The sequence below is a fragment of the Neopelma chrysocephalum genome, unplaced genomic scaffold, assembly GCF_003984885.1.
Source record: "Neopelma chrysocephalum unplaced genomic scaffold, ASM398488v2 Primary Assembly neopelma1_131, whole genome shotgun sequence".
Classification (NCBI taxonomy): Eukaryota; Metazoa; Chordata; class Aves; order Passeriformes; family Pipridae; genus Neopelma; species Neopelma chrysocephalum.
In genome coordinates, this window is record NW_020897793.1 from 1975506 (window position 1) to 1996513 (window position 21008).

General features: G+C 44.9%; 2 protein-coding genes across 2 annotated transcripts in view; one reads left to right on the forward strand and one right to left on the reverse strand.

Moving 5' to 3' along the window:
- The first annotated feature begins 1303 nt into the window (after positions 1-1303).
- On the forward strand, positions 1304-6526 carry LRIT2 (leucine rich repeat, Ig-like and transmembrane domains 2). Its single transcript, XM_027698627.1, has 3 exons — positions 1304-1707; positions 2083-2864; positions 4343-6526. Exons 1-3 carry the CDS (start codon positions 1598-1600, stop codon positions 5152-5154), a joined length of 1704 nt encoding a protein of 567 aa, XP_027554428.1. The 5' UTR covers positions 1304-1597; the 3' UTR covers positions 5155-6526.
- Positions 6527-9538: 3012 nt separating this feature from the next.
- Positions 9539-21008, reverse strand: part of CDHR1 (cadherin related family member 1) — a 43731-nt gene continuing 32261 nt past the window's right edge. Inside the window, exons 14-17 of the mRNA XM_027698628.1 lie at positions 20175-20242; positions 17411-17639; positions 16263-16517; positions 9539-10403 (exon numbers count right to left, since the gene is read on the reverse strand). Coding sequence (XP_027554429.1) covers positions 9846-10403; positions 16263-16517; positions 17411-17639; positions 20175-20242 — 1110 coding nt within the window. The 3' untranslated portion in view covers positions 9539-9845. The remainder of the gene's footprint in view (positions 10404-16262; positions 16518-17410; positions 17640-20174; positions 20243-21008) is intronic.

Here is a 21008-nt window from a genome sequence, read left to right on the forward strand (position 1 = left end):
CACAGAAAGTGCATAAGGAGTCTCTGCTTTGGCTGATGGGGGCTACTCTTGGGCCACTCTCACTGCAACAGCTTCACCAAGAAATGTCCCCAATGGCCACCCCTGTCCCCAGGAGGGGGTTTTATAGCTGCTGCATCTGCTGTGCTACAGATCAGCAGCCTTATGTCTTCAGTCCTTGCTCACTGACATGTTTAAATGTAGAGCAGTTGTTGAAAAAAATCAAGTGTTGTACCATGGACAAATAAGGAACATTTCAGTGAAAAAATCCCATAAAAAATCCCATGTGCTTATGGTTAGATGCCAGGCACAGCAAACAATAACAGCCCCACAGGGCCAATACTCCTGACCTGCTGCTTATACATAGGGGACAGTCACAGGGTGCTGCATCAGTCCCCAGCAGTTTCCCCACCAGTTCATTGTGCTGATTTGCCATGAAATAAAAGCTCCTGTCAATTTAAATGCTGCAGAATCAAGCCTATGTCTTCTGTAGGTTTACAGCAGCTGTGCTATTGCACAAACCCTGAGCCAGGTATAGCTCTAAGCCATCACGCTATAAATATTTTTCTATCCTTGTCCCACAGGTCAGAGGTTAAGTAGGTCCAGGCTAATCTTGCTTTGTGACCCAGCGTCACACATATGGGCAGTGAGGTGCAACCCCTTTCCAAGGCACACTCCTCAGCATGCTGTAGTGAAGCCCATCCACACTAGATGGCCCCAGGAGAATGCAGAACTTCTTGGAAATAATAAACAAAACCTACTATTTTGGATTTAAAAAAAAAATAAAAAAATTGGTTACTCAAAATCCCTTCTCATAGATCTACTTAGACTGAGCTTTTCAAGGTCCCTGAACATCTTACAGGGGAACCTAGAGAATAGCATTGAAATTTTATACTTGTGGAAGAGATTGACTACCAGATACTCTTTTCTCAGAGAAATCCACAGACTGGCCACAGCTATGTTGCTATTTTCATTACCAACATGTAAGGATTGAGCTAGTGGGGAAGGGAGAGGTGGAGTTGTTTCAGAGGAAAAAGGTGCCATACTTATATTTCCATGACACAACATCTAAGTTTGGGGAGTAGATTTCATGCTCACCATGAGTACACCCTGCACAGTGCTGTGGGCAGGGTTTGGGGCTGGATGGATTGTGCAATACAGCACTGTGCACTGACGAATTCCAGCTGTGAATCTGGGCCTTACTGTGGTGTTCTGCTTTGATAAATGCCATTAAAATACAGGAGACAGAGACAGATCCCTTGAAATAAAAAAAGAAAAAAAAAAGAAAAAAGGTAATTAGGCCTGATTAATTACTTGGCTTGGCAACAGAAGTGGTTTTGGCTCCATCTTCATATTACCAACCAAATAAATATGTCTGTCAGAATCCCCTCAGCTAGAGGATGAATGCCAAGAGTGGTCCCGGGGGTGATTTTTAGCACTTCGACACAGACTATGAACCATACTATGTCTTCTTTAGGGTTGGGTCCCCCTCAGGATTTATTTCTGCGTCAAGGAAGATTACACCTAATAGGATTTGTTTCTTGGAGGCTGTTGGCATGTTTGGTGCAAACCCCTGCACAGTGCTTTCTTAAAGGAGAATATGGACCCTGTTTGTCATATTTTTCTTCTTCTTCTGGCCTTCCACAAGATAAACCCATCTGCTTCGTCTTGTATCACAGGATGCTCTTGTTCTCAAGACAGCTTTGGAAGGTAAGAACGCTAGTTAACCCTGTTGTAGCACCAGCAAAGCAGCTCATATATATTTGCCAATGATGTGAGCATCAAAACCAGATTGGTGCATGGAGTGCCTCCTCCAACACTTGACTAGTGCTAGCTTGAGCACAGAGTGAGATTTCTCTTATTTCCCTGAGATATGTAGTTGCATACATAGCCATTTTTATCACTTAATTGCATTCTTCATGGGAAAATTGGTATAAAACCCACAGAAGGATGATGTATGGTTTATGCATGCCCTATATACAATACCATGTAATTATTCAGGTGCTTGTCGTCCTCTATAGGGAACTGGTTTGTTAGACACAAACGTGGTATGTGACCTGAAGAATTTTCTGTTTTCCTCCTTAGGAGTTTGCTCTGCATGTCTGCACTGCTGAGGCAGATCCCTGCAAACATCCCTCAGGACATCCGGAAAATTAGAATCGAAAATTCTCACCTAACAGAATTGCCTCGTGGGTCTTTTGAGAATGTTAGTGCCTTGGAGTATCTCTGGCTCAATTTTAACAACATCACAGTGATGCACATCAAGAGCCTGGAATATCTGCCAGCTCTGCAGGAGCTGCGCTTGCAAGGGAACAAATTAAGTTCAGTGCCATGGACAGCATTTCAAGACACCCCAACTCTGAAAATCCTGGATCTGAAGCACAATCGGCTGGATGTCCTTCCAGAACATGCACTCCGCTATCTGCCCAACCTGACCTATTTAGATCTATCCTCAAATCAGCTTACCATCATATCCAGGGATGTCTTCTACAACTGGCCTGTCTACCAGAGAAGCCAGAGGACAGAGGGGCAGATAGAAGCTATTTCCAATGCTGTTCTGGCCCTCCACGACAACCCCTGGATTTGCGACTGTCGCCTGCGGGGATTTGTCCAGTTTATCAAGTCGGTTGGCCCACCTATTATTCTGATGAATTCCTATTTAACGTGCTCAAGCCCAAAATTCAGGACAGGGAAGTTTTTTCATGAAGTGGAGCTTAATAGTTGCATGAAGCCCCTGACCTCAGCCCTTGACACCAATCTGACAGTCCCAGCGGGGCTAAACATCACCCTGACCTGCTTTGTGGAAGCCAGCCCATCCCCTGCTGTCTGGTGGACCTATGCACTCAAACTTTTAAGGGCATTTAATGGTAAGCAAAGCTTTTTTTCTTCTTCTTCTTTTTTCTTTTTTTTCTTCATTAAAAATTTATGGTCTGCTATTCTACTTACACAAGGTCTGCAGGCCATCTCAGTCACCTCAGCAACTCTCAGCCCCATCACAGTTATTGTGGTGGCAATAATCCAAATAATCTTAATCATCCTATGCATCTGAGCACGCCTGACCAGCATAAGAAGAGCTGCTTCATGCAGGATATCAGTCAAAGATGAAAAGAGCATGGCCTCATTTTCACACAATTATCTTATGTGTGGATTTTCGGTAGTAGCTCTTTCCTCATGACACATGATGTAGGAACTATTAATACTGTATCAGTTGTACATATTTAATAAATATGTAGTTATCTAAATATACACGTATATTTACAGTATACATTATATACTACATATATATATGCACATACTCTATATAATTATATTTGTATGTACACGTGCATCAGCCCACACACATATACACAGGCTTGTATTTTCCTATACTATTTCCATATATTTTCTCAAGAAATACCACACAAACCACAAAACAATGCAGCTCTGTTGCCTATGTCCATGCATGTTCTACCAACTGAAACAGAGGTTGTTGTTCTCCCTAAGTGTTGCTTATTCATACTCTTTAGCGATGGCCTCATAAAATGAAAGCTTTTCCTCTTCCTCCCAATCCGTCCTCCCTCACATTTATTTTTACTAAGAGTCTTCAATAGGACAAGTTGCTATTTTCATCAGGTAAGATAATAGGCATACAGGCACTGCATAGGCTCTGTGTGTTCCTAATAAGGCAGCTAGTTAAATAGGATAGCATTAGCCCTTAATCCTGAGCTGATATTTGCTTCAATTGCAGCGCTGTAGCAGCACCTGTATGCCTTTGCACAAGCCCATGTTGAATTAATTACATATAGGTTTTTCCCAACCTACACCCCTGTTTGGGTAGCTGACAAGGTTTCATACTGTTCTTAAAACTGCATCTCACTTCCAGCCCAACACTTCCTGGCTCCATCCACTTCTTTTTGGCCTGAGCCTTTTGAGTCTGATGTTTTTCCACACTTAATCCTAACAGAGGATGGAGCACGCGTCCAAAATATATCTGTGCCTTCTCAGTGGCTCTCCCTGGTTTCCCCTGACCCAAGAATGCTGATGGCACATGGCACATGGGCCTCTGCCCACATCATCCTCCCCAGCAACTTGTGCTGGGGCAGGAGTTGGGTGCACTCCATGTCTCCCGTGCTTGGGTGTCCCAGTATATTTATTGCCTTTCAGACAGACAACACTTTCCTGATGTGCTCTGTGTGGTTTGGCACACTCCTGTTGCCCCTCTTACTTCTTCCCTGGGTGGGGCAGGTCCTGCCAGAGTCCCATCCCATGCTGGTCTCAGGGCTGCCCCAAGGGAATGGTGGCTCCCTTCTGCCACAGACAAGAGGGGCCCTACCTGCTGACACAACTTCCCTTTGCCCCTCTGCAGTGACCACTGAGCCCATCAGCGAGGAAACCGTCCGCTCTGAGCTGCTGATCCCAGCGGCACGGCCAGCAGACGCCGGCAACTACACCTGTACAGCCGCCAACTTCTTGGGTAACACCTCGGTGGCCATCAACCTCCGTGTGGTGGCCCCGTGGGCATCCACCACTCCCCGGGGCTGGGCCCCCATCGCCCCCGCTGAGCCAGGCGCCCACGTGGAAGTGCGCATTGCCAAGCAGACGGTCTATGGCATCACCCTGGAGTGGTTTGCAGCGGCGGCGGCAGCAGCAGAGCCGGGGGAGACCTGGTACACCCTCCTGGTGGGCCGCTATGACGCCGCCCAGAAGGACACCATCTACATTGGCCCTGGGGTCAACACCTACTCGGTGACCGACCTGCTGCCCGCCACCAAATACGAGGTCTGCGTGGCCGTGCGCAACCAGGCTCCCCGCAAGGGCCAGTGTGTTGTCTTTGTCACAGGCAGCGACGTCAGCCAGATGGAGCAGCGTGAGAAGCTCATCCACATCGTGGTCATCGTGTGCGCCATGGTGCTGGCCGTGCCGGCTGGCATGTACGCCTGCACCGCTGAGGCCCTGCCCGGCTGCCTGGCCCGCTGCCCCAGAGCCTGCCCCCGCCGCCGCCGCGGGGGCCAGGCACAGGCTGCTGGCAGCAAGGAGAGCACGCTGGACAGCATTCCCGCCGGCAGCGAGGATGGGCTCTGCCGCCCCGAGGACGTCCGCGGCACCCGGCGGCCTCCAGCCCGTGAGGAGCCTGGCAAGACCCGGCCGCCCCACAGGAACAGCGCCGACCTCTACTAGCACAGCCTCTGCCCGCCCTGCGAGCGCGGCCACAGCAGCACCTTTCACAGACCACCTCGAGCCACAGCACGTGTTGGTTTTCTCGAAGGACCATGCAACGGCGGCTCTGTGCTGCAAGGACTCGGGGCACGGTGGGACACATGACTGTTGTTTGCAGTGGGCTTGGGGAGCCCTGGGAATGGAGGTGCCCGGCGTGTCTGGTCGCAGGTATGGAGGTGTGCCTCCACAGCCCCGGGCTGCCCCTGCAGCACTGTCATGGAGCAACGCACACTGACACACCAAGAAAACCGGCATTGACAAAAAAACAACCCCCAAACCAGTACCAATGCTTCTGGACAAAGGTCAAAGGTCTCCCCTCACTCACTCACACAGGCGTCTTTAATTATTTATTCTTCTTGCTCGCAGCTCTGCCCAGCGCCAGGTGCCAGCTTCTCTTGTGTGCCACCTCCTGGGAATGGACAGGGGAGCTGAGCAGGGCTGTGGCCATAGCCAGCAATGAGTGGTGGGGAGGACTGGGTGAACACAATGGAGAAATTTTTTTTTACTTGGAGAAAATTTTTTTTATTTTGACCAGAGGTGTTGGGTTTGGGGGTGGGTTTTTTTGTTCTGCTTTGTTTTGTGGGTTTTTTTCTTACTCCTCCTTAAGGTTTATGCAGCCCTAGGAGATTCACAGCTTTGGTTGTACCACAAACAGGAAACCTGCAAGTGCTTACTGAACACCCCAGTGTAATACAGCCACAGCACAGGATTTTGTGGGTTTTGAGTTATTATGGTTTTGGGGTTTTTTTGTATTAGAGAGAAGGGGTGGGCTTTTTACTTGTGTTCAAACACATCTTAGAGGAGTGTTTTAGCTTCAGACTAACTAGTGCACACACACACACGCGCACACTCTAACACACACTTGTGCCTAGTGCTACACAAGTGTTGTTAATATATTCTTTAAAGTTAGGAACCAGAGCCGGTGAAAAACAATTTGTCTTTCAGAGGCAAACACTGAACTACTGTTTCCCCTCCCACACTCCTCATCACTTGCACCCCTTTTCCCAGGATGGTGCTGTGGCTGCAGGGGGTGATGGGGATGCTCAGCCTGAACAGGCTGGTGAGGCAAGTGGACAGAGGCAGAGAACCTGGTGGAGCAGGGGTTTGGGAGCTGAAGGTGCAAGCCAGGCACTTTCCCTGAATGCAGACAGGTGCCTGCCCATCCCACTGCTTTGAAACCAAAGCTTGCCTCCTTGGTAGAGGCAAAAAAGCCCCAATAAGCACCTAAAAGAAACAGCTTCCTGCTTGCAGAGCAGCTCACTGCTGTGATTCTCAGGGGTCTAAGGACATGTGAACTATTATTTTTCTTGGTTTGACCTCACGCTTTCCAGCACAACCATTGTCATATGTGTTGTTGTAGATTGTCTAAAAAATAAAAATCTACAGGAGGCACCCCAGCTGTAAGCAGGGATAGAACCTAATGTGAGCTTCATTCTGTGATAGTTTGGCTTTGTAGTTGTATTTTGTTTTTTGGTGTGTGTTTTCCATGCTGTGTCTCTTCAGGCCCCATGTTTCCTCTCCGAGCGCCTCCTTCTGCTGTAACATGCTGCACAGCTTTTGCACAGAGACCTGTTTTGTCACTGCGGACTCTTGGTGTGAATACTTCACAGGACTTCCTAGTCTTGTCAGTCTTTTAGTGTCAAAGCAATAAACATGACAGATTTTCAGAATACACAGATGTCCTCTGCTTCCTCTCTAGCCTTTTACAGTTACAAATTGCAAAGAAACCCGAATGCCAAGGAGCTCCGGGGTTTGGCTGCAGGGATAGAGGAGACCAGGCAGTTGCAGCACATGTCACAGGGGGTCTGGAGCGGTGAGGAAGGGGCAGAAACAGCCAGCCAAGCAGGGAAACCTTGACCTGGAAAAGCTATCCGTGTAGACAGTGCATACAGAGTGAGGCATGAGCTGATGCTGGTTGAGGACCAGTGTGGGGCTGTGGATGAAGGGGAGTGAAAAACAAAGCACTGTCTGTAATGACTGGCCTTCCATCACAGTCGACACAAACACTAGTACACACTAGAGATTGGAGAGAGCTGCTGAATCACAGAGAGGGAACAGGCAGAGAAAGACAAAACATCCCATCACCAAGTGTAAAAAGTTTGTAACAAATCACATACCCACTGGCATCAGGCTGAATCTGCTGCCTCGTGAGGAGCCTTCCTGCCCCCAGGGCCATGCTGCAGTGGGCTGCAGAGCACTATGGGATCCTGCCCACCCCCTGTGCCACATGGCATCCTGCTTCTCACCTCCTCTCCTTCCAGCCTGGTGTTGTCCAAAAAGCACATAGCCCCTCTCTTGACTTGCAGCCCATGAAAGGGTCCATTTGGCCATCCTAGAAAGCTGCCTGGCTGCCTGTGCCCTTTTGGTCATGTAACAGGCAATGACAAGGCATCGTTGCAAGTAGAAGCACACCATGCACAGAAGCACCTTTTGCAGGTTTTTTTTTTAAATTTATTAACAAAAACCTTTGAAGTTGAAATACAGAGTAACTTGGAAAGAGTCTTACAACATAGTAATAAAACATCTTTATTGCCTCTTAAATATAATCTCTAAGACTACAAGCCTGTAATTCCTATTAAATCTCACTTAATTGAATGGTCTTTATAGGCTTTCCTCATTAGAGAATGCACACTGAATACTGGCTTTGAAACAACATCAGGAAGACAGTAGTATGGGGAATAAACAACAAACTTTTAGAACCTCAGGAAACATTGCAGACCCTGGCAGAGACACAACCAACAGAAGGCGTGTGATGGCACAGGGCAGCAAGAGAGGGGTTGGGGGCTTGTCCCCTCCCTCCGACCAGCTCAAGGACAAGGTGACTGCACACAACACCAGAGCCTTGGCCTCAGGCCACACTGCCCAAGGTGTGGGGGATAAGCAAGAAAACAGTGGAGAAAAGAAGAGACATGATGGGAGAGGTTCTGGGTGCAGTGTTGCTGTCATGGTCCCCAGCTGGGACCCTGCTGTACCTCTCGGCTACAGCTGCTGGCTCAGCCCACAAGTCACCCTCTGGCTTCTAGGCAGATTGAAGTTAAAAAATACAGGATTTTCCCTGTAAGTGGGTAACTTCTTATTCAACCATCTATCCCCTAAACTGATGAAGTCCTAGTGCAAAAAAAGGGAATTTTTCCAGCTAGTGCAGTAAGAGGAGATCTGGAGTGCCAGGTCGGCTGGTTCAACTGAAATGACAGCTGGAGAACTTTCAGGAACCCTTTGAATTAACAGTGTCCTGTCCTGTCCTGTCCTGTTGGCTTCCCCATCCTGATGTTCCCAGTGTCAATCCATGACAGCACAGCTTCTCTGCAGGGCCAGGGCTCAGGCAGAAGGTGCAGGGTGCCCAGCCAGCCCAGTCCATTCTGCCTTCTTCCCAGCCTGATGCCCAGCTGAAAAACATCTCCTCAGAAACAAACATGAGGGAGAAACCGCTGGGTAGAAAAAAGTGCTCTGCCCTCAGGGGTTTTTTACTGTCACATAACAGAAAAAAAAAAGTGTCAGCTACCTTCCCACCCTCCCCCCCTTCCCATAAGGGGAATTGCGTAATTCACTCAAAAATACTGATAGGACAAACCAGAATATTTTATGGAAACCTCATTTTGCACTCACCAGTCCCTGGAACAAGCCAGGAGAGGTGATGAAATATATTCCTTGACACCTTCTGCTAGCAGTATACAACACCACATGATCTTTCCAGACACTTCCCTGACCAACATATGCGACTTTCCAGCACTTGTCTATGTTTTTCACTTATCGTTTGACTCTCAGTTTTACCTTGTCTTCCCTGTGAATTTATCTGTGTCCTTCTCCTGCTGGGCTCCTCCTTTTTTGGGGCTCAGTGTCAGAAGGAGGTAGTACTGAGAGTGCTGCTACTGAGCTTCTGTGCTCCAGTCTTGCCCCAGCTGGTCTACGGAAGGCTGAAAAGTCCCTCCTGTCTCCTTCTCAGCAGCGAAGTCCGGGGCAGAAGCAAAGCACAGCATCATGTCAATGCACTCTGGCAAAACCCAGCATAAGCTGCAGGAAAATGAAGAACTTCTCCAAGCCTGCCCGCTTACCTTTTGGGAATGAAGGTACTCAGGCCGTGAGCACATCACTCCGTCAGCTGTTGCAAAGCTTGTTACACTTTGAGGACAGGGCAGTGTCACTGCTGTAGGAGACCTGCATGATGACTTGGTGCTCATGCCACAGCCTTCAAAAGTGGGTCTGGGATTTGAAGTGATGGGATTTTGGACACCTCAAACCCACCTGCCAGACCAGCTCAGAAGCAGCATCTTCCAGGGCCTTGGCTGCAGAGCATCTTGTTTGAAAACCCAGGCTCTGGGTAAAGACTTCCAAACTGGGAGCAACCTGAATCCCTGTTCACTTGGGGAGACTGTGGCTGGTGTACTCAGCACCATGGTCAGACAGCTGCAGGGAGGGAGCAGCAGTGGGACACGGGCTGAAGGAATTGCAGTCGCGACTGGACACAGACCACAGCACTTCTGTGGGTGGGGTGACTCTGTAGCACGTGGTCCTTGTGGAAGGTGAGGGGTGGCTATCACAGAGAGGAGCTGCTCTTGGTTCACAGGGTGCTGACAGACAGGGGGAAGAGCACAGCACGTAGATACATCCATGCACAGCCACAGTCTGCAGTCTCTGGGGGCTGCTGAGAGCACCTAGATGTGGGGCTCCCCAGTAGCTGCGTTCCTCTTCTCAAACCTCATTTTGAGCTCTGACACGAGGGCATTGTGGGTGCTGCTATGACCTTTCTTCTTTGGTGGCTTGATTGTATGCTTGGGAGTGAGGGAGCCGGACACGGTTGGCACCCGCCACCCTGGGGCATCGCTCCTGGGAGCCAGGGCAGGGGGTGGCGGGGGCAAGGGGGCTGATGGTGGCACGGGGGTAACCTGGATGTTGTTGTTGCTGTTCTCATTGTTCTCATGTAGGCTCTTGACATCATCCTCAACGACAAACTTCTCCGCAGCATTGCTGGGCCTCTTGAACTTCAGCCACTCCATCCTGACTGTCCGGGATGGTGGGATCTGTCTCTTTTTTATAATCCTTCTTACCGGCATGATTTTGCTGGACCGCTTGTTGCGCCAGAACATGGCAGTAGAGATCATGATAGTTATCAGCACCATTATGCCCATGACACCAGCTAGCACTCCTAAGGCTTTCATGGGGTTATCTTTAGTTTGCATCAAAAAGGCGGCCATAGGCCCTTTGTGAAGAGTCTGTAAAGGAGTACAAAGAAAACACATGACTTACTCTAGGGGACAGACAATGACCCAGAAATTTCATTTGTCCAAAATATGTAACAAGCAGGGCTGATTGAAGTTGTCTCTAAGAAACATGAGAGTCAAAGAGCCAGTCCAAGGGTGGAGAATTTAGACAGGGCTGGAGACTGGGCAAATTAATACTGTGAGGTAGATGACTGTTGAACACAAAAGCTTACAGAAGTATTGCCACTAAATTAGGACAGATTCCTGCATGTCACCATAGTGTTTGTTTAACTTGCAAGAACAGAGCATGAAAATAATTGGCTCAATTACTGAGCATGGCATTGAAAAGAATATCAGAAAACTTAATTTTATAAAATGGCAGTGTACAAATGAATAGTTAGCAGGTATGTGCTGCATTCTGTTTTCAAGTACTCTTTTACAGACATAACAAAACTCTTTGAGGTAGGGGAGATGAATAGAGCTAAAGAGCTTTGTTTTCAGAAAGAAAAGAAATAAGAAATGACATACGCTACATATGGCATATTAAGGACAAATGAATGGCCAGTTCACTTTCCAGGTTAGCACACTGTACGTCTCGGAGGTCCCCGTATAATTTTGCGGATTTTGCCCTGCGGGTGGAGCCTGGATCTTTTCACACTTTTCCAGTACATGATGGTGGAGATCACCATTGTAACAGAAATGGTGGAAAGGACGCCACTCATGCATATTCCAAATATTGTCCATGGACGCTTCTTGAGGCCTAAAATATAGGATTTTACCCTGGACTTGATCTGGAAATATCAAAAATAAGAGAAATGGTCAACCCTCACATGGTTATATATGAAAGAGGCCAGTATCTATTATAAATACAGCTGGGGAACTAGACTGAAATGTGTATAGGATTGAGAGCCTATAAAATAAAGAGAGCTAAGTGTTGAACTAGGCACAGGAGAGGAGGCAGTTGCAAAGATGTTGAACTGAATCCAGAAATACTAAAAGAAGTAAGGAAGTACATATAAACACCTGGCTGATAGGGGAATAAAGGGTAGCAGCATAGCACATAGATTAGGAATGGACCTGACCTAGAAACCAAAAGCAGAGCAGCCCATGACTTTGGTGGAGCTTAGATTCACATCAGCTTTGCGGTTCTGCATTTCACGGATTTTTTTGTACTTAAATCCCATCAGATGACAGAAATTCTACCCTGGTTTACTTAATTTCACATGAAAGTCAGATTAATTAAGTGTCAGATAAAACCTTGCTAAGTACATGGCCTGAAATCAGTCCACTTGTTATGAGTCTTGTCAAGATGTATTTTGTAGCGAGGCACTGGTGGCTGAAGAGCATAGGACCAACACAAGGAGAAAGATGACATATATTTAAGAAGATGCTGTATCTCACTGATAATTATTCACTAGGTATTTGAAACCCTTGAATAAATGGGATGAGACAGAAGCACACATTGCTAGTGTACTACAGTTGCAGGGGTAAAAACTGATGAAAGTTGTAGGGGGAGTTTCAGCATTTGGCTTCTTTCAACCCCCTGGTCTCAGCAAGTTTGGCACCTGTTCAGAGCTTCCAGTGATGAAGAGATGATTAATACCAAAACTAAAACCATTAACAGTTAGCTGGTTCAGCCTCTATTCTAGTTACTGGACCTGTACTATACAAAGCTTTGTCTAGAATTAGCCTTGAATAACAACTCTTTTGTAATGTCTGCATAAAAACATCAAGTATTTCGTAAGCACACAGTGGGAGAATTCCTATTTGTCATGGCCGTGACACTCACAGGATAAATAGGAGGAATAAGCCAGGAATTTCATCATCTTAGCCAGCCTTCAGAGAGGCTTATGGGAAGTGCATTTGTCACCAAAAAAACTGCGTTCTTGTCTGTGTCATCAGTGTGGCCCAGTCAGTTAATACCCAGAACAGCTCTGAGAAAGGTCTGAGCACATTCTAACAGGGAAAGTCTGGGAGCATTTGGACCAGTCAGTTGAAGCAGGTTGGCCCTGAGCACTACCCTGTACATTTAAAGCACCTTCAGATCCTTTTGTCAATTACCAGCAGTTCCACAGAGCTGGGTCAACAAATAGTGTCACTTTGCTGAAGCTGTTGTTTTTTCATGAGAGGCATGCTGTATTTTGAAGAGTGTATATAAAAGAGCACATATAAAACAAAAGCAGATACATAATGAAATGAAAGCTACCATATCTCTGTGGGCCAGAACCTGAAAGAAACATTTTCTTTCTTAACAGGCATCACAGGAGTTCAAATACGACTGCTCACAGAATGCTCTGCTGGTTTTTTGCTGTGGCAGCTTCTCCAGAACCTTTCCTAATGCATGGGTTGCAGTGAGCAGAGCAAGTGGGCCATATATCCAAAAGCTGGACCCGACAGGAGTGCGTGGTTGAGCTGTTCAACCACAAGACCAGCTAAAGCTCACCAGCTATATTTAAAAGTCTAAGTAAGTAGACGAAGCTGTTAAGAGATCAAGCTATTGCAGATTATTGTACATGTGCCACTTAGGGACATGGTTTAGTGGTGGACTTGGCAGAGCTGGGTTAACAGTTGGACTTGATGATCTTAAAGGCCTTTACAAACCTGAACACGTCTATGATTCTATTACTGACAACTCAGGCTGCGTGGACTTGAGCAAGTGGATCTGTACAATGAACCAGCTGGTTCTGAGGACCCCACATCCACATATTCAGCATTTCTGGGGTTTTGCTCCAGCCTTGTTGCAGGGATGGACTGCTGATCTGAGGTAGAACACAAGCTGCCCCTGCAGTGCTTATCCCAAAGTGCAGTGCTATCACCGTACACGAAAGTTGCGTTTACATCTCTCTGTAATACAAACACCAGCATGGGGCAAGACTTCTCAAATCAAAGCAATCTTTTTAAGTCCATGGAACTGTGGAAAGAAGAGTCTAACTGCTCTGCAAAAGTGGCGAAGGCTGTTTAGTGTCATCAGCCACAGTTCCCATGGTTGCAGAGTCAGTATTAGAGGAGGACATCTCCGTATTAACTCATAGAAGATTTTTGTTGAACCTTTCAATTAGGAGAATCTAAAACTGAGACTCATCAGCTATATTTAGAAGTCTAAATGAGTGGCCAAAGCTATTAAGAACTACAGATTATGCTGTCTAAATATGGACTTAAGCCTCAGCCCATGAACAGGTGTAAATAAACGCCCCCTATATTTGCAGAACCTCAGTGGAGTCAAGAGGCAGAGGGATGCCCTCATGAGGCCAGCCTTCAGGATCAGGAGTGGGAATCAGCTCCAGGTTTCTGAGTAAGACATAAGGATGAAAAGAGAGTGGCTTTTCCAGCAGATGTTTTTTTATTCTGTTGAGAAAGAATAGGAAATAACCAGATGCCACTCAATACCAATTTCCATATAATCAGACTCAGTTAAATTAAAAGGCCTCTGGATTTTTTTACCACTGCATTATTCCAGGAGAAAAAGGTCCTTTTGGTGTGCATTACTGCTGAACTTAGCCACAAGGCAACCATCTCAAAGGGCACAGTCTTGTGCTAATTGCAATGGTAAACGTTAATTAGAAAATATGCCTATTTAATTACTTACTGTGATTAACACTGCAGGAAACCTCTAGAGGATGCATTCAAAAATATCGTCCTTATCCAAAATCAGTAATATATAAATGTCCACCAAAGAGCAAAATAAGAGCCTTTGTACAGCTGGAGCACAGGGGGATGAAATGTACATTTGTAAGAGCCTCAGAGAAAGAGAGTGTGTGTGAAATATCCCTATACCAATAGATTGTTTTCTTCACAAAGTGTTAGCAGTGCCTGTGCTGTCCCTGGGACACAGGGAGTGAGCAAGGGTTTTGTGCACTGGCACTGCATCTCACACACATGAAAACTGAAATCTGTTTCTGCAAAAGGATGTGATGTTGTTAGATAAAACCAAACCAAGCCAAACCAATACAAATCATTGCAAGCGATGGAAGAAGTAATGGAGACGTACAAAAGCTTAAGGAGGATGTGACATCAAATTAGTAGTCCAGATCCTGCTGAAGAGACCTACTCAAAGAAGGAAGATGCTGTTGCTATATCAGGCTCTGTGTTGGGACTTGGCATCGAGAAGAACATGGGAAGAAAGGAAAAACTGTATATGAAAAGAATCCATGTCTTCCCAGCCCTCTCTGCTTCCCCTTAGACTTTATCAGGAGAGGAGCTCTCTCGCTTCCTGCCAAAACTGTACCTCTGGAGGGGAGAAGAGGAAGCACAGAGGGGACTTCATATAAGACACATTCTTTCATCAGGTGCTGCTGTTGCTTCAAGCACTAGAAGGAAATCCAGGAAACTCTTTGTCCCGAAGTATCAGCTTTGCCGCCTTCTCCCCCAGCAGAGGAGGCGTGGGGCACCCTCCCTCCACTCGACACCCATCAGCTCTGTACCTTAGCCCCACATGTTAATGGAGAGGTTACCAGCTCATCCAGGAGGGCAGGGAAGGCTGAGGGCCAACAGCAGAGACAGTGCCTGAGTCCACCTGGTGCCACGCACTCCTGAAATGTGCACCCCGAGAAGCCTGGAAGCAAGGCAGGGAGGGCAAGTGCTCCCACTGCTGGCTGCGGGCGGCAATTCTTATTTGTTATATAAACCCCACCACAACTTATGTTTTCGTGAGAAATCAAAGTGTTAAGCAGTTTTTTTTCTTTATATATGTAGGAATGGCTAAATCTCTAGACTTATCACAGAGATCCACCATGCACAGGCCCCCAGCTCCACGTGGCAGAGCTTTGCAGTGACACGCTCTGCCCATGCCGAGCTCTGTCACCTGCAACAGGGCTGGCTGGCCCCAACAGGCAGCGCCACGCCAGGCACTGCCCTGCTATGTTGCTGGTGGCTAAGTTTATCTTGCTGATGAGCACAAGTGATCTCTGCGGACACCTTTTACCTTGCAGCAGGCTCTGAACTGTATACAAGAACAATCATGTGAATGAGGTTCATAAGGAGTAACAGCAGAATAAGAGGAGATGGAGAAAACAGAGGAAGATTGTAACAGAGAAAGGAGCAGTGGGAGCACTGTGACCAAACAAAGAGATGGCCAGCTGCTGTCTGTAGGATGAGATTAGCATCTTTGCCCAGTATGTGTGTGGTCCAGAGACTGTCAGGCTAATGATGTGTTTCTCATCTACTTTAAAGCCCATTTCCTCCCTGCTGGTACCTACTTAAAGGCATGGCAATGCGGTTACAATAAATAAGAATCATGCAAGCATGCGCTGCACACCATAAATCGCTGCTCGTTCTTTGGCTGACGCAAAAGTTGGACTAAAAGGAAACTCTCAACCTACATGGGTTATCTTTTAGAGTCTTCTTTTTTCATCTGCTAATAATACTTCACTTATTAAACTCACATCCAAAATTCTAAGTACTTTAAAGCATTTCTATAAAGTTTTTTTTTATTTTTCCTATGTCATTTATGTTGACTTGCACAACTGCTCTGATTTATTTCATTCTGGCCCCAGCTACTTTCCACTCACTTTTTGTAAGGAAAATGATTTTTTTCTTCTCCTGAATGAAAAAAAAACCCAAAAGTTTAGCAGTTAGGATTTACCTTTGCTCTCAGGAGTATATAGTCCTTAATTTACATCTATCTCTAACAATCAGGTACAAGAAACTCATCTTCCAATCACATTGTGCTCCTACCTTTTACCTTTACAATATTTTGGATCAAAATGTCTTTTACATCTGTGGCTGTAGAATCCAAATTCACCACAAGGTTCGAGAAACACTCTACAAAACAGAGCTAGCAAGAAAGTCTCAGAAATGGTGCAAGCAGTGTCTGCCCTTTAGTGCCTCTCAAGGATTGTCTCACATGAGGATTTTTCTAAAACATTTGCTTACCTCTTCTGTGATATCGATCTTCAGAACTGCCGTGGTACTGAAGGACGGGGAGCCTCGGTCTTTGGCCTGCACCACCAATGACCATATGCAGTCTTTGTTTTTTGTGATGTTGTGGATGATGTCCAGGGAACGAATATAGGATTTTAGCTTGATTTCCCCAGTGCTTTGGTCTATATCAAACACGTTGGCTGGGTCTGCTTGCATGATGGAATAATCCACGATGTTGTTGGGTTCTTCTGCATCTTGATCTATAGCCTGGTAGGGGAAGTGTGAAAAACAAAGGTGTTATTGTTTGTATCTTTGCCTGAGGACAAAAAGTTTCTGAGCATTCACTTCTGATAATATCCGTGCCATGACTGGGCTGGTTTTATTTTATCTTGGAAGCTATGCTACATTTTCTAGTGAAAAAGAGCAGGACTAGAGTTCTTTTTGTATGAGTGATTTCTATTTGAGATTAAATAAAATCAGAGGAAAAACTGAACCATAATCTATCTGTAGAATGCAAATGGTCCACTGCTGGGGAACTTCTTACACAGCATGGGGGACAAATGTGAAGTGATAGAGAACAATGGAATTAGCTCCATGCCATAAATTATAGCTGCCTTAATTTTTGTGCTGTGGTATTTATTCTACTAACATTATATGTTGTGCAATCAGGCTTCACGATACGCATTCAAATATGTATAACATAGGATGTTCTGCTCCTTTGCCTGTGAATTGTTATTGCATTTTTTTACCTTCTGTTCCACACTGGATCAATGAATACATTTCGACAAAGCAAAGGGAAATAAGTCATGTGGTTGAGTACAAAGGGTGTCAGGAAGGTTAAGTATTCAAAACCCTGTACTTTCATTCACTCATCTTATTTGGACTTCTTATGATCACTATATAATCCTCCACCAGCTTATGGTTCAAATACTGTAACAGAATATTATATTTTGCCTATAGAATTTATTTCTCCTTCTCAGCAGCCTGTAAATACTATAATTCACACTTTAATCCATTTGTTACATCCAAATGGATGTGCAAAATAAAGCCGCAGGAAAAGCCAACTTTCAGACATTCATCATGACCTCCCTCAGAATAAACAGCAGAGCTGGGGCTTTTCCAAAGAACTCTGCTTGGTGACACACAGTACTGTCCCTCACCTCTATCTTCACTGGTGACCCAATGATCATCGTCTTTTCCTGGATGTTTTCATTGAACTCTGGAGAGTGGTCATTGACATCTAGCACAGTGATAAACACTTCAGCCAAGCTGTATTTTCCATCTGTGTCCTCTGCTTTCACATAGAAATTATACTTCGAGTTCACTTCAGCATCTAACACAGCCCAGGGCTGGGTGTAAATTATGCCTGTTGATGGGTGGATTAGGAACCTGGAAAAGAAGCAAGAAAAGGCTTTTGGGTTTTTGGTCACTTAATGCATGCTTAGAGCCCAACTTTGCCTCAGGCTGTAAACACTGAAATGCTGTGCCCAAAGACTGGTTCTCTTCACCTAACTCTTGTCTGGCTGATCTTTCCAAATTCTTCACTCTACCTATTTTTTGTCTGGTTTCTTTAGGTTTGAAAATTAGAGAGCCATCAGTGTCTCGTGTTTTTCTATCTATTGTGCATTAGCCATTTTAGCTGCATTTTCTATTAAAAGTCCTCAGTAAATGCTCAGTGTGATGGCCTTCTCCCAGAGTGATTTCCTTGCATTAAAACATTAAGCCTATTTTTTTTCCAGTTTAAAAGTACAGTGTATTAGATCATGTCCTGCATAAACTAAGATTTCTTATATCACCTGGATAGCTAAGGGAAGTGTGCTCCATATTATAGTTAAGCTCTTCTCAGAATGGGTAAGAAAAATGTCTGCTCTCAAATCTCCCAAACTGCAGGGCAAATTATCTTCTCCAAAAATAATCACTTTTCCATAGACTGGCACTGGGATGGAGTGGGTGTTCAGATTTATCTGTTTCAAGTTCAATTCTACACATTTGTAATTACTGAGACACTGTCAAAAGTGTCAGCCCAAAGCTTGGATTTATAGAGAAGATACCAATGCAGTGCCTTTTTAAAATGGACTGCTGATGTAGACTCCAAGCAGTAGGGCTTTTAACAGATGAAAGCTTTTATATACCCTTTGATTAATGTACAGGATAACAAAATATTTTCTGTATTCCCACTGTGAATCCAATTGAAAATGATTATAAAAGGGGCACTTAGTAATCCAGAATCTTCAGTTATTCTCATTACCCTATTAAATATAGACACAAATTTTGATGAGAGTCGAGACCTGGAGGTAGAAATAGCTGTGCAAACTCTAGGTAGGAGACAGTGCCTGTGCTAAGTGCCTCTTTAGCACCTGACCCAGTCTAACCATGCAGAGAGTACTCTCATCATTCCCATTTTAGTGGAAAAATAGAAACATTCCCACTGGCAGCTTGGATTACCAAGGTAAAATTATCAGCATAATGGTTTTATCTTCAACAGTTAACACTTTATCTTACTCTAGTACAATTCATTTTTCTGCCTATGTAACTGCACATCCACTGATTTAACATCCAAGACATAAAACATCATGCCTCTAATTGAAATTCTCAAATTTGCATCAAACTGTGTGTTCAGCAGATCTGGAGGTGCTAGAACTAGAAAATCAATCCAGCTTTTCAGAGCTATGTCATTCTGGCACAAGAAAATTAAAAAAATACTTTAGAAGGAAAAAAAAAAAGTCTTCACATTATGATTTCCTCATTCAACAGCATAAGAACAGCAAGTCTGAGCATCCCCATAATGCCGATCAAAATAAAGTTGCACTTATATTTTTTCTCCTAAATCCTTTGTCAACAACCTTCACAAGCTTCTTTGCACCAGCTGCTACATTCTAAACCTAAGAGGTCTGCCTGCATGACATGACCTTTTCTTGCTTGTCTCTCTGCAGTTAGCAGCTGGCTTAAAGACTTAGTGAAGAGGCTGAAAATAATCCAACCTGGAAATGCTCCTGTATGTGTATCCTTCTGGCTACAGAAGAGGTTCACCCTTAACATCTTGGATTTTGGACTTTGATTGTGTCTCCTAAATGGTTTTCACCTTTACAAGAAGAGTTCAGCTTTAGCTCCATGTGGATAATATGCAGAGAAAAACGGATTCTGGGGGTGAGTGCCTGAAAAGCTCATTCGTTTCCAGTGTTCTGCCCTGCAGCCCCACCACGTCCAGAAGCTGCAGAATCCAGCAGTAATATCTGTGACAGCCATGTCACTGATGCCAGTCATGTCTGGGAGCCCCAGCCAATGGGCCAGATGCTGGGATGGACCGTGCTGGGATGGACACAGTGACAGAGATGTTCTCCTCCAGAACTGTCCTCCCAAAGACAGTGAGAAAGTGGTAGGCATCATTACCAAATCACGTAGGCATCAGATTTTTTTCTTCCCTGATGAAGGACTATTAGGTTTAAATATAACATCCAATACAGTTGACCTCCAAAGCTGAAGTTTATATTCTTGAATGTCTTGTCTTCTTTGATTTATTTTGACAAGAGTTGAAACTGAACTATTTGTACAGTCATATGGACAGGTAAGAGGAAAGAACAAGGGATCTTTTTTTCCAGAACTGGCTCTTCACAATTAGGCCAAACCTTCCTCTTTCTCTTACAGGCGTTTTTCAAATAGTGATTGGAAAAATCCTGTATATAGATACTTCAGCTACCTTATGTGTCTTTGGGGGTTTGTGGATAAAATTCCTCGGGTTCATGAAGCAGATGTTTAATGATCACATTAGTTCTTCTGTTGTTGTTTTCAGAGAACTCACAAAGAACATGGCATAAATGTCCTTGGAAATGAGCAGGTCAAGAATGAGCATGTTAGTTTTTTCTAAAATTCCTTAAAAACTCTGCTTAGAGATTATGTATTTTTATTTACTTATTTATTACTTACAGATCTGCTCCTGTTCCGTAGATAGAGTACTTGATTTCTCCCCAAAGCCCTGAATCTGGATCTGTAGCCTTAAGAAAAGGAAACAGAGTAATCCTTTACTGAAATGCAAAACCAAATGTTTCATTTCCCTTTTAACAACAGGCCACGAAAAACCCAAATGCTTTTCCCTCTTTTTGTCATCACACTTTTAGTGGGAAATCGCATGAGCAAATATGCACAATCTAACACCAGGAAATGTCACTGCCAGTCCCAGGAATGCTGTTCAGATGCCGCCTGTCCCTGGTGCCCGGGGGCTCTGGCAGGGAGAGCAACGCTAGATGGCCCCATCAATCCACAGTTACCTCATCCTCCTTTGATAGAGATGGAGATAATCTCAACGACGTGAACACACTGCCCGCTCTCAAGCCTTCCTAATTATCAGTTAAACATTAATGAATATTCCCTAGGCAAAATTATTTACTTTTATATAGAGTATTTTTAAGCTTCTGCTTGTTTAATTGATTCAATTTAAAGTAGTGCATAACAAATGTTTCAATCTATACACAATATTTCAGCTTTGTTTACATTTTAATCACTCTTGTGCCTGTGTGACTTTTAGTAATGCAAATACTATGCCAGATGATATCTTTGTTTCATACTCTTGTTGGCTTCCTCTCTCAGCTCAGGATTAGGAAAGCTATTGATTTGGTAGCAGCTATTTCCATAAGCTCTTGCTTCTCTGATAGCTCTGAGGAGGTGTTATATTATACTGTTGTATCTGACCATCAAAACTCATGGTGGCAGTGGCTGATTCATTCATCTTCCTGTTTAAATATTTGAAAACTGGAACAATGT

Bases quoted from the DNA above. Each gene is read 5' to 3' on its own strand.
- LRIT2 (XM_027698627.1), top strand. From the start codon at position 1,598: ATGGACCCTGTTTGTCATATTTTTCTTCTTCTTCTGGCCTTCCACAAG. The intron at 1,708-2,082 runs GTAAGAACGCTA...TTTCCTCCTTAG, and splicing joins TCTCAAGACAGCTTTGGAAG to GAGTTTGCTCTGCATGTCTG. The intron at 2,865-4,342 runs GTAAGCAAAGCT...GCCCCTCTGCAG, and splicing joins ACTTTTAAGGGCATTTAATG to TGACCACTGAGCCCATCAGC.